The following is a 13,737-nucleotide window of genomic DNA, read 5'->3' as shown; positions in this document are numbered from 1 at the left end:
CAAAATCAAAAACCCCAAAACCCATGATTTTTTTAATTTTTATTATTTATTTTTTTAAGCAAAATCAAAAACCCCAAAACCCATGATTTTTTTTATTTTAATTATTATTATTTTTAAACAAAATAAAAAACCCCAAAACCCAGGATTTTTTTAATTTTTATTATTTATTTTTTTAAGCAAAATCAAAAACCCCAAAACCCAGGATTTTTTTAATTTAAATTTTTTATTTTAAACAAAATCAAAAACCCAAAAGCCCAAAAACCCAAAAACCCCAAAACCCAGGATTTTCTTAATTTTAATTTTTTTTTTTTAACAAAATCAAAAACCCCAAAACCCAGGATTTTTTTAATTTTTATTATTTATTTTGTTAAGCAAAATCAAAAACCCCAAAACCCAGGATTTTTTTTATTTTAATTTTTTTTTTTAACAAAATCAAAAACCCAGGATTTTTTTAATTTAAATTTTTTATTTTAAACAAAATCAAAAACCCAAAAGCCCAAAAACCCCAAAACCCAGGATTTTCTTAATTTTAATTTTTTTTTTTTAACAAAATCAAAAACCCCAAAACCCAGGATTTTTTTTATTTTAATTATTATTATTTTTAAACAAAATAAAAAACCCCAAAACCCAGGATTTTTTAAATTTTTATTATTTATTTTTTTAAGCAAAATCAAAAACCCCAAAACCCAGGATTTTTTTTCTTTAAATTTTTTTTTTTAACAAAATAAAAAACCCAGGATATTTTAAATTTAAATTATTTATTTTAAACAAAATCAAAAACCCCAAAAACCCAATTCAAAAACCCAAAAACCCAGTTTCAAGTTCGGTTTGCCACCCTGGTATTGGAAACCCCTGGTCTGGGCCATCCCGCCAGGTCGACTGTATGTAAGGTGACCCGTTCAGGCCGGCTCAGTGAGCACAAACAAAATAACGTGCATCTATTTACAGGTATCAAAATACAGGAGAAATCAGCCTTTTGACCACTCCAAAACCAGTGACTTTTAATGAGAAAAGCTCTTCGGTGACAAAGGCCAACAACTTGCGGAAACCGCACAAATACCGGAACCACAGAGAGTTCCATAAAGATTCCGATTTTAAAATGAAAACATAAATCCCCCACTTACGACCTCGACATTTTTTACGCTCACACAGTCGATCTAATCACATTTGGGGTTGACGTGTACACCGACAACTGTTTTTGGTAACAATACTTGGACAAGCGACAGTCTGCAAGGCGAGAGCACCAATGGAACCACTTCCATGTCCGGCCAAGGCCAGCCGCATAGTTTTATCAGAAAAAAACACAAGCACAAGAACCAAACTTCAGACGTAAACAGCACAAGGTGAAATGGGGGCTCAATGAAGGACAGGCACCACCATCGATTCGGACAACAACTCATTTACAACCTTATTTGGATCAACCACAAGTTGGGTTACCTACACCGACCTCACCAGCAACCTTACCTGAGCACCGAGTGCATGGGTGCAAAGAGTGGCCTCACCTGACCGGTTTACCTAGCAGGTGGAACACCGACATCGACCAGGACGTGATCACGAACACCAATCTCACCAACTCACCCAGCAACAGCCAGGGACGCCTCTTCGCGGTGGTTGTACCCCCAACGCAAGTCGGGGCTAAATCTTCCCCATTCTTCCCTGCTGCCCGGATTCGTTAGGGCAGCGCGGTCATGGTCAGAGTGCCCCATGGCCCGGCCCTTTCCCTCTTGTTTCTGTCTCCCTTTCCCTCTAAGTTTGTCGTGGCCCTGACTTCATGAAGGTGGGGGTACACCATCTTGGATGTGGGGGGGGGAGCTCTGAGTGCTCCTGCAAGATCGATCCGCTGTCTCCATGCCGCGGCCTTATTTGAAAGAACTGTCCGTAGCTATACAACAACAACAACAACAACAACAAAAACAACAAAAACAACAACAACAACTCATCCAGCATGGCGACTATTAACACAACCCCCACCCACTCACCAAGCACATGGATGCAGACACCAGCCTCACTAACTAACCAGGTACTTTGGGAATAACGTCACTCACTCACCCAGCAATTGGGGCCAAACAACCACCTCACGTCCTCACCAACTGACTTGGCATTTGGGGAATAACGTCACCAACTGACTTGGCATTTGGGGAATAACGTCACCAACTGACTAGGTATTTTGGGAATAACGTCACCAACTGACTAGGTATTTTGGGAATAACGTCACCAACTGACTAGGTATTTTGGGAATAACGTCACCAACTGACTAGGTATTTTGGGAATAACGACACCAACTGACTAGGTATTTTGGGAATAACGTCACCAACTGACTAGGTATTTTGGGAATAACGTCACCAACTGACTAGGTATTTTGGGAATAACGTCACCAACTGACTAGGTATTTTGGGAATAACGTCACCAACTGACTAGGTATTTTGGGAATAACGTCACCAACTGACTAGGTATTTTGGGAATAACGTCACCAACTGACTAGGTACTTTGGGAATAACGTCACTCACTCACCCAGCAATTGGGGCCAAACAACCACCTCACGTCCTCACCAACTGACTTGGCATTTGGGGAATAACGTCACCAACTGACTAGGTATTTTGGGAATAACGTCACCAACTGACTAGGTATTTTGGGAATAACGTCACCAACTGACTAGGTATTTTGGGAAAAACGACACCAACTGACTAGGCATTTGGGGAATAACGTCACCAACTGACTAGGTATTTTGGGAATAACGTCACCAACTGACTAGGTATTTTGGGAATAACGACACCAACTGACTAGGTATTTTGGGAATAACGTCACCAACTGACTAGGTATTTTGGGAATAACGTCACCAACTGACTAGGTATTTTGGGAATAACGCCACCAACTGACTAGGTATTTTGGGAATAACGACACCAACTGACTAGGTATTTTGGGAATAACATCACCAACTGACTAGGTATTTTGGGAATAACGTCACCAACTGACTAGGTATTTTGGGAATAACGTCACCAACTGACTAGGTATTTTGGGAATAACGTCACCAACTGACTAGGTATTTTGGGAATAACGACACCAACTGACTAGGTATTTTGGGAATAACGTCACCAACTGACTAGGTATTTTGGGAATAACGACACCAACTGACGGTATTTTGGGAACAACGACACCAACTGACTAGGTATTTTAGGAATAACGACACCAACTGACTAGGTATTTTGGGAATAACGTCACCAACTGACTAGGTATTTTGGGAATAACGACACCAACTGACTAGGTATTTTGGGAACAACGTCACCAACTGACTAGGTATTTTGGGAATAACGACACCAACTGACTAGGTATTTTGGGAACAACGACACCAACTGACTAGGTATTTTAGGAATAACGACACCAACTGACTAGGTATTTTGGGAATAACGTCACCAACTGACTAGGTATTTTGGGAATAACGACACCAACTGACTAGGTATTTTGGGAACAACGACACCAACTGACTAGGTATTTTAGGAATAACGACACCAACTGACTAGGTATTTTGGGAATAACGACACCAACTGACTAGGTATTTTGGGAATAACGTCACCAACTGACTAGGTATTTTGGGAATAACGACACCAACTGACTAGGTATTTTGGGAATAACGACACCAACTGACTAGGTATTTTGGGAATAACGTCACCAACTGATTAGGTATTTTGGGAATAACGTCACCAACTGACTAGGTATTTTGGGAATAACGTCACCAACTGACTAGGTATTTTGGGAATAACGTCACCAACTGACTAGCTATTTTGTGAATAACGTCACCAACTGACTCGGTATTTTAGGAATAACATCACCAACTGACTAGGTATTTTGGGAATAACGTCACCAACTGACTAGGTATTTTGGGAATAACGTCACCAACTGACTAGGTATTTTGGGAATAACATCACCAACTGACTAGGTATTTTGGGAATAACATCACCAACTGACTAGGTATTTTGGGAATAACGTCACCAACTGACTAGGTATTTTGGGAATAACGTCACCAACTGACTAGGTATTTTGGGAATAACGTCACCAACTGACTAGGTATTTTGGGAATAACATCACCAACTGACTAGGTATTTTGGGAATAACGACACCAACTGACTAGGTATTTTGGGAATAACGTCACCAACTGACTAGGTATTTTGGGAATAACGTCACCAACTGACTAGGTATTTTGGGAATAACGTCACCAACTGACTAGGTATTTTGGGAATAACGTCACCAACTGACTAGGTATTTTGGGAATAACGTCACCAACTGACTAGGTATTTTGGGAATAACGTCACCAACTGACTAGGTATTTTGGGAATAACGACACCAACTGACTAGGTATTTTGGGAATAACGTCACCAACTGACTAGGCATTTTGGGAATAACGTCACCAACTGACTAGGTATTTTGGGAATAACGTCACCAACTGACTAGGTATTTTGGGAATAACGTCACCAACTGACTAGGTATTTTGGGAATAACGTCACCAACTGACTAGGTATTTTGGGAATAACATCACCAACTGACTAGGTATTTTGGGAATAACGTCACCAACTGACTAGGTATTTTGGGAATAACGTCACCAACTGACTAGGTATTTTGGGAATAACGTCACCAACTGACTAGGTATTTTGGGAATAACGCCACCAACTGACTAGGTATTTTGGGAATAACGACACCAGCTGACTAGGTATTTTGGGAATAACATCACCAACTGATTAGGTATTTTGGGAATAACGTCACCAACTGACTAGGTATTTTGGGAATAACGTCACCAACTGACTAGGTATTTTGGGAATAACGTCACCAACTGACTAGGTATTTTGGGAATAACGCCACCAACTGACTAGGTATTTTGGGAATAACGACACCAGCTGACTAGGTATTTTGGGAATAACATCACCAACTGACTAGGTATTTTGGGAATAACGTCACCAACTGACTAGGTATTTTGGGAATAACGTCACCAACTGACTAGGTATTTTGGGAATAACGTCACCAACTGACTAGGTATTTTGGGAATAACGACACCAACTGACTAGGTATTTTGGGAATAACGTCACCAACTGACTAGGTATTTTGGGAATAACGACACCAACTGACGGTATTTTGGGAACAACGACACCAACTGACTAGGTATTTTAGGAATAACGACACCAACTGACTAGGTATTTTGGGAATAACGTCACCAACTGACTAGGTATTTTGGGAATAACGTCACCAACTGACGGTATTTTGGGAACAACGACACCAACTGACTAGGTATTTTGGGAACAACGACACCAACTGACTAGGTATTTTAGGAATAACGACACCAACTGACTAGGTATTTTGGGAATAACGTCACCAACTGATTAGGTATTTTGGGAATAACGTCACCAACTGACTAGGTATTTTGGGAATAACGTCACCAACTGACTTGGTATTTTGGGAATAACGACACCAACTGACTAGGTATTTTGGGAATAACGACACCAACTGACTAGGTATTTTGGGAATAACGTCACCAACTGACTAGGTATTTTGGGAATAATGACACCAACTGACTAGGTATTTTGGGAATAACGTCACCAACTGACTAGGTATTTTGGGAATAACGTCACCAACTGATTAGGTATTTTGGGAATAACGTCACCAACTGACTAGGTATTTTGGGAATAACGTCACCAACTGACTCGGTATTTTGGGAATAACGTCACCAACTGACTAGGTATTTTGGGAATAACGTCACCAACTGACTAGGTATTTTGGGAATAACGTCACCAACTGACTAGGTATTTTGGGAATAACGTCACCAACTGACTAGGTATTTTGGGAATAACATCACCAACTGACTAGGTATTTTGGGAATAACGCCACCAACTGACTAGGTATTTTGGGAATAACGACACCAACTGAATAGGTATTTTGGGAATAACATCACCAACTGACTAGGTATTTTGGGAATAACGTCACCAACTGACTAGGTATTTTGGGAATAACGTCACCAACTGACTAGGTATTTTGGGAATAACGCCACCAACTGACTAGGTATTTTGGGAATAACGACACCAACTGAATAGGTATTTTGGGAATAACATCACCAACTGACTAGGTATTTTGGGAATAACGTCACCAACTGACTAGGTATTTTGGGAATAACGTCACCAACTGACTAGGTATTTTGGGAATAACGTCACCAACTGACTAGGTATTTTGGGAATAACGACACCAACTGACTAGGTATTTTGGGAATAACGTCACCAACTGACTAGGTATTTTGGGAACGACACCAACTGACTAGGTATTTTGGGAATAACGACACCAACTGACTAGGTATTTTGGGAATAACGACACCAACTGACTAGGTATTTTGGGAATAACGTCACCAACTGACTAGGTATTTTGGGAATAACGTCACCAACTGACTAGGTATTTTGGGAATAACGTCACCAACTGACTAGGTATTTTGGGAATAACGTCACCAACTGACTAGGTATTTTGGGAATAACGTCACCAACTGACGGTATTTTGGGAACAACGACACCAACTGACTAGGTATTTTGGGAACAACGACACCAACTGACTAGGTATTTTAGGAATAACGTCACCAACTGACTAGGTATTTTGGGAATAACGTCACCAACTGATTAGGTATTTTGGGAATAACGTCACCAACTGACTAGGTATTTTGGGAATAACGTCACCAACTGACTCGGTATTTTGGGAATAACGACACCAACTGACTAAGTATTTTGGGAATAACGACACCAACTGACTAGGTATTTTGGGAATAATGACACCAACTGACTAGGTATTTTGGGAATAACGTCACCAACTGATTAGGTATTTTGGGAATAACGTCACCAACTGACTAGGTATTTTGGGAATAACGTCACCAACTGACTCGGTATTTTGGGAATAACGTCACCAACTGACTAGGTATTTTGGGAATAACGTCACCAACTGATTAGGTATTTTGGGAATAACGTCACCAACTGACTAGGTATTTTGGGAATAACGTCACCAACTGACTCGGTATTTTGGGAATAACGTCACCAACTGACTAGGTATTTTGGGAATAACGTCACCAACTGATTAGGTATTTTGGGAATAACGTCACCAACTGACTAGGTATTTTGGGAATAACGTCACCAACTGACTCGGTATTTTGGGAATAACGTCACCAACTGACTAGGTATTTTGGGAATAACGTCACCAACTGACTAGGTATTTTGGGAATAACGTCACCAACTGACTAGGTATTTTGGGAATAACGTCACCAACTGACTAGGTATTTTGGGAATAACGTCACCAACTGACTAGGTATTTTGGGAATAACGTCACCAACTGACTAGGTATTTTGGGAATAACGTCACCAACTGACTAGGTATTTTGGGAATAACATCACCAACTGACTAGGTATTTTGGGAATAACGTCACCAACTGACTAGGTATTTTGGGAATAACCTCACCAACTGACTAGGTATTTTGGGAATAACGTCACCAACTGACTAGGTATTTTGGGAATAACATCACCAACTGACTAGGTATTTTGGGAATAACGACACCAACTGACTAGGTATTTTGGGAATAACGTCACCAACTGACTAGGTATTTTGGGAATAACGTCACCAACTGACTAGGTATTTTGGGAATAACGTCACCAACTGACTAGGTATTTTGGGAATAACGTCACCAACTGACTAGGTATTTTGGGAATAACGTCACCAACTGACTAGGTATTTTGGGAATAACGTCACCAACTGACTAGGTATTTTGGGAATAACGTCACCAACTGACTAGGTATTTTGGGAATAACAACAACAACTGACTAGGTATTTTGGGAATAACAACACCAACTGACTAGGTATTTTGGGAATAACATCACCAACTGACTAGGTATTTTGGGAATAACATCACCAACTGACTAGGTATTTTGGGAATAACGTCACCAACTGACTAGGTATTTTGGGAATAACGTCACCAACTGACTAGGTATTTTGGGAATAACGTCACCAACTGACTAGGTATTTTGGGAATAACGCCACCAACTGACTAGGTATTTTGGGAATAACGACACCAACTGAATAGGTATTTTGGGAATAACATCACCAACTGACTAGGTATTTTGGGAATAACGTCACCAACTGACTAGGTATTTTGGGAATAACGTCACCAACTGACTAGGTATTTTGGGAATAACGTCACCAACTGACTAGGTATTTTGGGAATAACGACACCAACTGACTAGGTATTTTGGGAATAACGTCACCAACTGACTAGGTATTTTGGGAACGACACCAACTGACTAGGTATTTTGGGAATAACGACACCAACTGACTAGGTATTTTGGGAATAACGACACCAACTGACTAGGTATTTTGGGAATAACGTCACCAACTGACTAGGTATTTTGGGAATAACGTCACCAACTGACTAGGTATTTTGGGAATAACGTCACCAACTGACTAGGTATTTTGGGAATAACATCACCAACTGACTAGGTATTTTGGGAATAACGTCACCAACTGACTAGGTATTTTGGGAATAACGTCACCAACTGACTAGGTATTTTGGGAATAACGTCACCAACTGACTAGGTATTTTGGGAATAACGTCACCAACTGACTAGGTATTTTGGGAATAACGACACCAACTGACTAGGTATTTTGGGAATAACGTCACCAACTGACTAGGTATTTTGGGAATAACGTCACCAACTGACTAGGTATTTTGGGAATAACGTCACCAACTGACTAGGTATTTTGGGAATAACGTCACCAACTGACTAGGTATTTTGGGAATAACGACACCAACTGACTAGGTATTTTGGGAATAACGTCACCAACTGACTAGGTATTTTGGGAATAACGACACCAACTGATTAGGTATTTTGGGAATAACGTCACCAACTGACTAGGTATTTTGGGAACAACGACACCAACTGACTAGGTATTTTGGGAATAACGACACCAACTGACTAGGTATTTTGGGAATAACGACACCAACTGACTAGGTATTTTGGGAATAACGTCACCAACTGACTAGGTATTTTGGGAATAACGTCACCAACTGACTAGGTATTTTGGGAATAACGTCACCAACTGACTAGGTATTTTGGGAATAACGTCACCAACTGACTAGGTATTTTGGGAATAACGTCACCAACTGACTAGGTATTTTGGGAATAACGTCACCAACTGACTAGGTATTTTGGGAATAACGTCACCAACTGACTAGGTATTTTGGGAATAACGTCACCAACTGACTATGTATTTTGGGAATAACGTCACCAACTGACTAGGTATTTTGGGAATAACGTCACCAACTGACTAGGTATTTTGGGAATAACATCACCAACTGACTAGGTATTTTGGGAATAACGACACCAACTGACTAGGTATTTTGGGAATAACGTCACCAACTGACTAGGTATTTTGGGAATAACGTCACCAACTGACTAGGTATTTTGGGAATAACGTCACCAACTGACTAGGTATTTTGGGAATAACGTCACCAACTGACTAGGTATTTTGGGAATAACAACACCAACTGACTAGGTATTTTGGGAATAACAACACCAACTGACTAGGTATTTTGGGAATAACATCACCAACTGACTAGGTATTTTGGGAATAACGTCACCAACTGACTAGGTATTTTGGGAATAACGTCACCAACTGACTAGGTATTTTGGGAATAACGTCACCAACTGACTAGGTATTTTGGGAATAACGTCACCAACTGACTAGGTATTTTGGGAATAACGCCACCAACTGACTAGGTATTTTGGGAATAACGACACCAACTGACTAGGTATTTTGGGAATAACGTCACCAACTGACTAGGTATTTTGGGAATAACGTCACCAACTGACTAGGTATTTTGGGAATAACGTCACCAACTGACTAGGTATTTTGGGAATAACGTCACCAACTGACTAGGTATTTTGGGAATAACGACACCAACTGACTAGGTATTTTGGGAATAACGTCACCAACTGACTAGGTATTTTGGGAACAACGACACCAACTGACTAGGTATTTTGGGAATAACGACACCAACTGACTAGGTATTTTGGGAATAACGACACCAACTGACTAGGTATTTTGGGAATAACGTCACCAACTGACTAGGTATTTTGGGAATAACGACACCAACTGACTAGGTATTTTGGGAATAACGACACCAACTGACTAGGTATTTTGGGAATAACGTCACCAACTGATTAGGTATTTTGGGAATAACGTCACCAACTGACTAGGTATTTTGGGAATAACGTCACCAACTGACTCGGTATTTTGGGAATAACGACACCAACTGACTAGGTATTTTGGGAATAACGACACCAACTGACTAGGTATTTTGGGAATAACGTCACCAACTGACTAGGTATTTTGGGAATAACGACACCAACTGACTAGGTATTTTGGGAATAACGACACCAACTGACTAGGTATTTTGGGAATAACGTCACCAACTGACTAGGTATTTTGGGAATAACGTCACCAACTGATTAGGTATTTTGGGAATAACGTCACCAACTGACTAGGTATTTTGGGAATAACGTCACCAACTGACTCGGTATTTTGGGAATAACGTCACCAACTGACTAGGTATTTTGGGAATAACGTCACCAACTGACTAGGTATTTTGGGAATAACGTCACCAACTGACTAGGTATTTTGGGAATAACGTCACCAACTGACTAGGTATTTTGGGAATAACGACACCAACTGACTAGGTATTTTGGGAATAACGACACCAACTGACTAGGTATTTTGGGAATAACGTCACCAACTGACTAGGTATTTTGGGAATAACGTCACCAACTGATTAGGTATTTTGGGAATAACGTCACCAACTGACTAGGTATTTTGGGAATAACGTCACCAACTGACTCGGTATTTTGGGAATAACGTCACCAACTGACTAGGTATTTTGGGAATAACGTCACCAACTGACTAGGTATTTTGGGAATAACGTCACCAACTGACTAGGTATTTTGGGAATAACGTCACCAACTGACTAGGTATTTTGGGAATAACGTCACCCACTCACCTAGCAATTGGGGCCAAACAACCACCTCAACACGCACTTTGGGAATAAGCTCGCTCACTCACTCACTTGCTCACTCACTCGCTCACTCACTCAATGACTCACTCGCTCACTCACTCCCTTGCTCAGTCACTCACTCGCTTGCTCACTCACTCCCTTGCTCACTCACTCGCTCACTCACTCACTTACTTGCTCACTCACTCACTTACTTGATCACTCACTCACTCACTTACTCGATCACTCACTCGCTCGATCACTCACTCACTCACTCGATCACTCACTCACTCGATCACTCACTCACTCACTCGATCACTCACTCACTCGATCACTCACTCACTCGCTCGATCACTCACTCGCTCGATCACTCACTCACTCGATCACTCACTCACTCGATCACTCACTCACTCACTCGATCACTCACTCGCTCGATCACTCACTCACTCGCTCGATCACTCACTCACTCGCTCGATCACTCACTCACTCGCTCGATCACTCACTCGCTCGATCACTCACTCGCTCGATCACTCACTCACTTGCTCGATCACTCACTCGCTCGATAACTCGCTCGCTCGATCACTCACTCACTCGCTCGATCACTCACTCGCTCGATCACTCACTCACTTGCTCGATCACTCACTCGATCACTCACTCACTCGATCACTCACTCACTCACTCGATCACTCACTCACTCACTCGATCACTCACTCACTCACTCGATCACTCACTCACTCACTCGATCACTCACTCACTCACTCGATCACTCACTCACTCGATCACTCACTCACTCACTCGATCACTCACTCACTCACTCAATCACTCACTCACTCACTCGATCACTCACTCACTCACTCGATCACTCACTCACTTACTCGATCACTCACTCACTTACTCGATCACTCACTCACTCACTCGATCACTCACTCACTCACTCGATCACTCACTCACTCACTCGATCACTGACTCACTCGATCACTCACTCACTCGATCACTGACTCACTCGATCACTCACTCACTCGATCACTCACTCACTCGATCACTCACTCACTCGCTCACTCGCTCGATCACTCACTCGCTCGATCACTCACTCACTCACTCGCTCGATCACTCACTCACTCACTCACTCGATCACTCACTCACTCACTCGATAACTCCCTCACTCACTCACTCAATCAATCGATCACTCACTCACTCACTCGATAACTCCATCACTCACTCACTCACTCGATAACTCCCTCACTCACTCGATAACTCCCTCACTCACTCACTCACTCGATAACTCACTCGATCACTCACTCACTCGCTCGATCACTCACTCACTCACTCGATCACTCACTCACTCACTCGATCACTCACTCACTCACTCGATCACTCACTCACTCACTCGATCACTCACTCACTCACTCGATCACTCACTCACTTACTCGATCACTCACTCACTCACTCGATCACTCACTCACTTACTCGATCACTCACTCACTCACTCGATCACTGACTCACTCGATCACTCCCTCACTCACTCACTCGATAACTCCCTCACTCACTCGATAACTCCCTCACTCACTCACTCACTCGATAACTCACTCGATCACTCACTCACTCGCTCGATCACTCACTCGCTCACTCAATCGATCACTCACTCACTCACTCGATAACTCCCTCACTCACTCACTCACTCACTCAATCGATCACTCACTCACTCACTCGATAACTCCCTCACTCACTCACTCACTCGATAACTCACTCGATCACTCACCCACTCGATCACTCGATCACTCACTCACTCGATCACTCACTCACTCACTCGATCACTCACTCACTCACTCGATCACTCACTCACTCGATCACTCACTCACTCCCGGTACAAGGATACAAACACCAACCTCACCAGATCTGCGACAGTCCCCCTTTATCGCCATACATCGCCATACATCGCCATACATCGTCACGGCAGCTCTTCCATCGCTCCACCACAACCAAACACAACATGTTTGTCCTCTCACAAATGACCGCTCGTCGCTCTCCTTCACTCACCTCGGTAAAATCCCTGCGCCAGACAGCAAAGAGTGCTCAGCGGTAAATCCCACTTCTCCTCGATGGAGGCCAAAGCTGAGGCCGTGAGTCCCGTGACAGGTTTGTCTTTCTCAAGTGGTTGTGGTTGTTGTTGTTGTTGTTGCGATTGTTCACACGCGAGGCCGAGCTGCGCCATTGCCTCGTCCGGCGTGAAAGAAAGAAACCGCCACAACGCACCAGGAGCGGAGAGGGCGGAACGGGAAGAAACAGAGTTTTGGGCGGGAGGTGGAGAGCTGGAGGTTACCATGGGTTCTGGAGAAACAGAGGAATGTGGTAAGGTTTAGGGGCGGAGAGGAGAGGGGAGGGGAAGGGGAGACAAAGGGATGAGGAGGAGTCGAGGAGGAAGGGGCCAGTCGAGAGGAGGAAGGGGCCAGTCGAGGGGAGGGAGGAGGACAATCGAAGGGGATAGGGGAGTCGATAGTCGAAGGGGAAGGGGTGAGACAAAGGGGAAGGGGGGGGGTGAGACAAAGGGGAAGGGGGGGGGTGAGACAAAGGGGAAGGGGGGGGGTGAGACAAAGGGGAAGGGGGGGGGTGAGACAAAGGGGAAGGGGGGGGTGAGACAAAGGGGCAGGGGGGGTGAGACAAAGGGGAAGGGGGGGTGAGACAAAGGGGAAG

At 42.8% G+C, this 13,737-nt stretch overlaps 1 protein-coding gene across 1 annotated transcript in view; it reads right to left on the bottom strand.

The window, feature by feature from the left end:
* The window catches only part of LOC137426509 (Golgi resident protein GCP60), a 44,455-nt gene extending 31,002 nt beyond the window's left edge, over positions 1-13,453 (bottom strand). Inside the window, exon 1 of the mRNA XM_078769176.1 lies at positions 13,084-13,453. Coding sequence (XP_078625302.1) covers positions 13,084-13,369 — 286 coding nt within the window. The 5' untranslated portion in view covers positions 13,370-13,453. The remainder of the gene's footprint in view (positions 1-13,083) is intronic.
* Between the last annotated feature and the right edge of the window lie 284 nt (positions 13,454-13,737).

Source organism: Myxine glutinosa, unplaced genomic scaffold, assembly GCF_964187855.1.
Source record: "Myxine glutinosa unplaced genomic scaffold, kmMyxGlut1.1 SCAFFOLD_1626, whole genome shotgun sequence".
In the NCBI taxonomy this organism is placed as follows: domain Eukaryota; kingdom Metazoa; phylum Chordata; class Myxini; order Myxiniformes; family Myxinidae; genus Myxine; species Myxine glutinosa.
The sequence above is the reverse complement of the archived record's forward strand: the minus strand, read 5'-3'. Positions and strand labels throughout refer to the sequence as shown.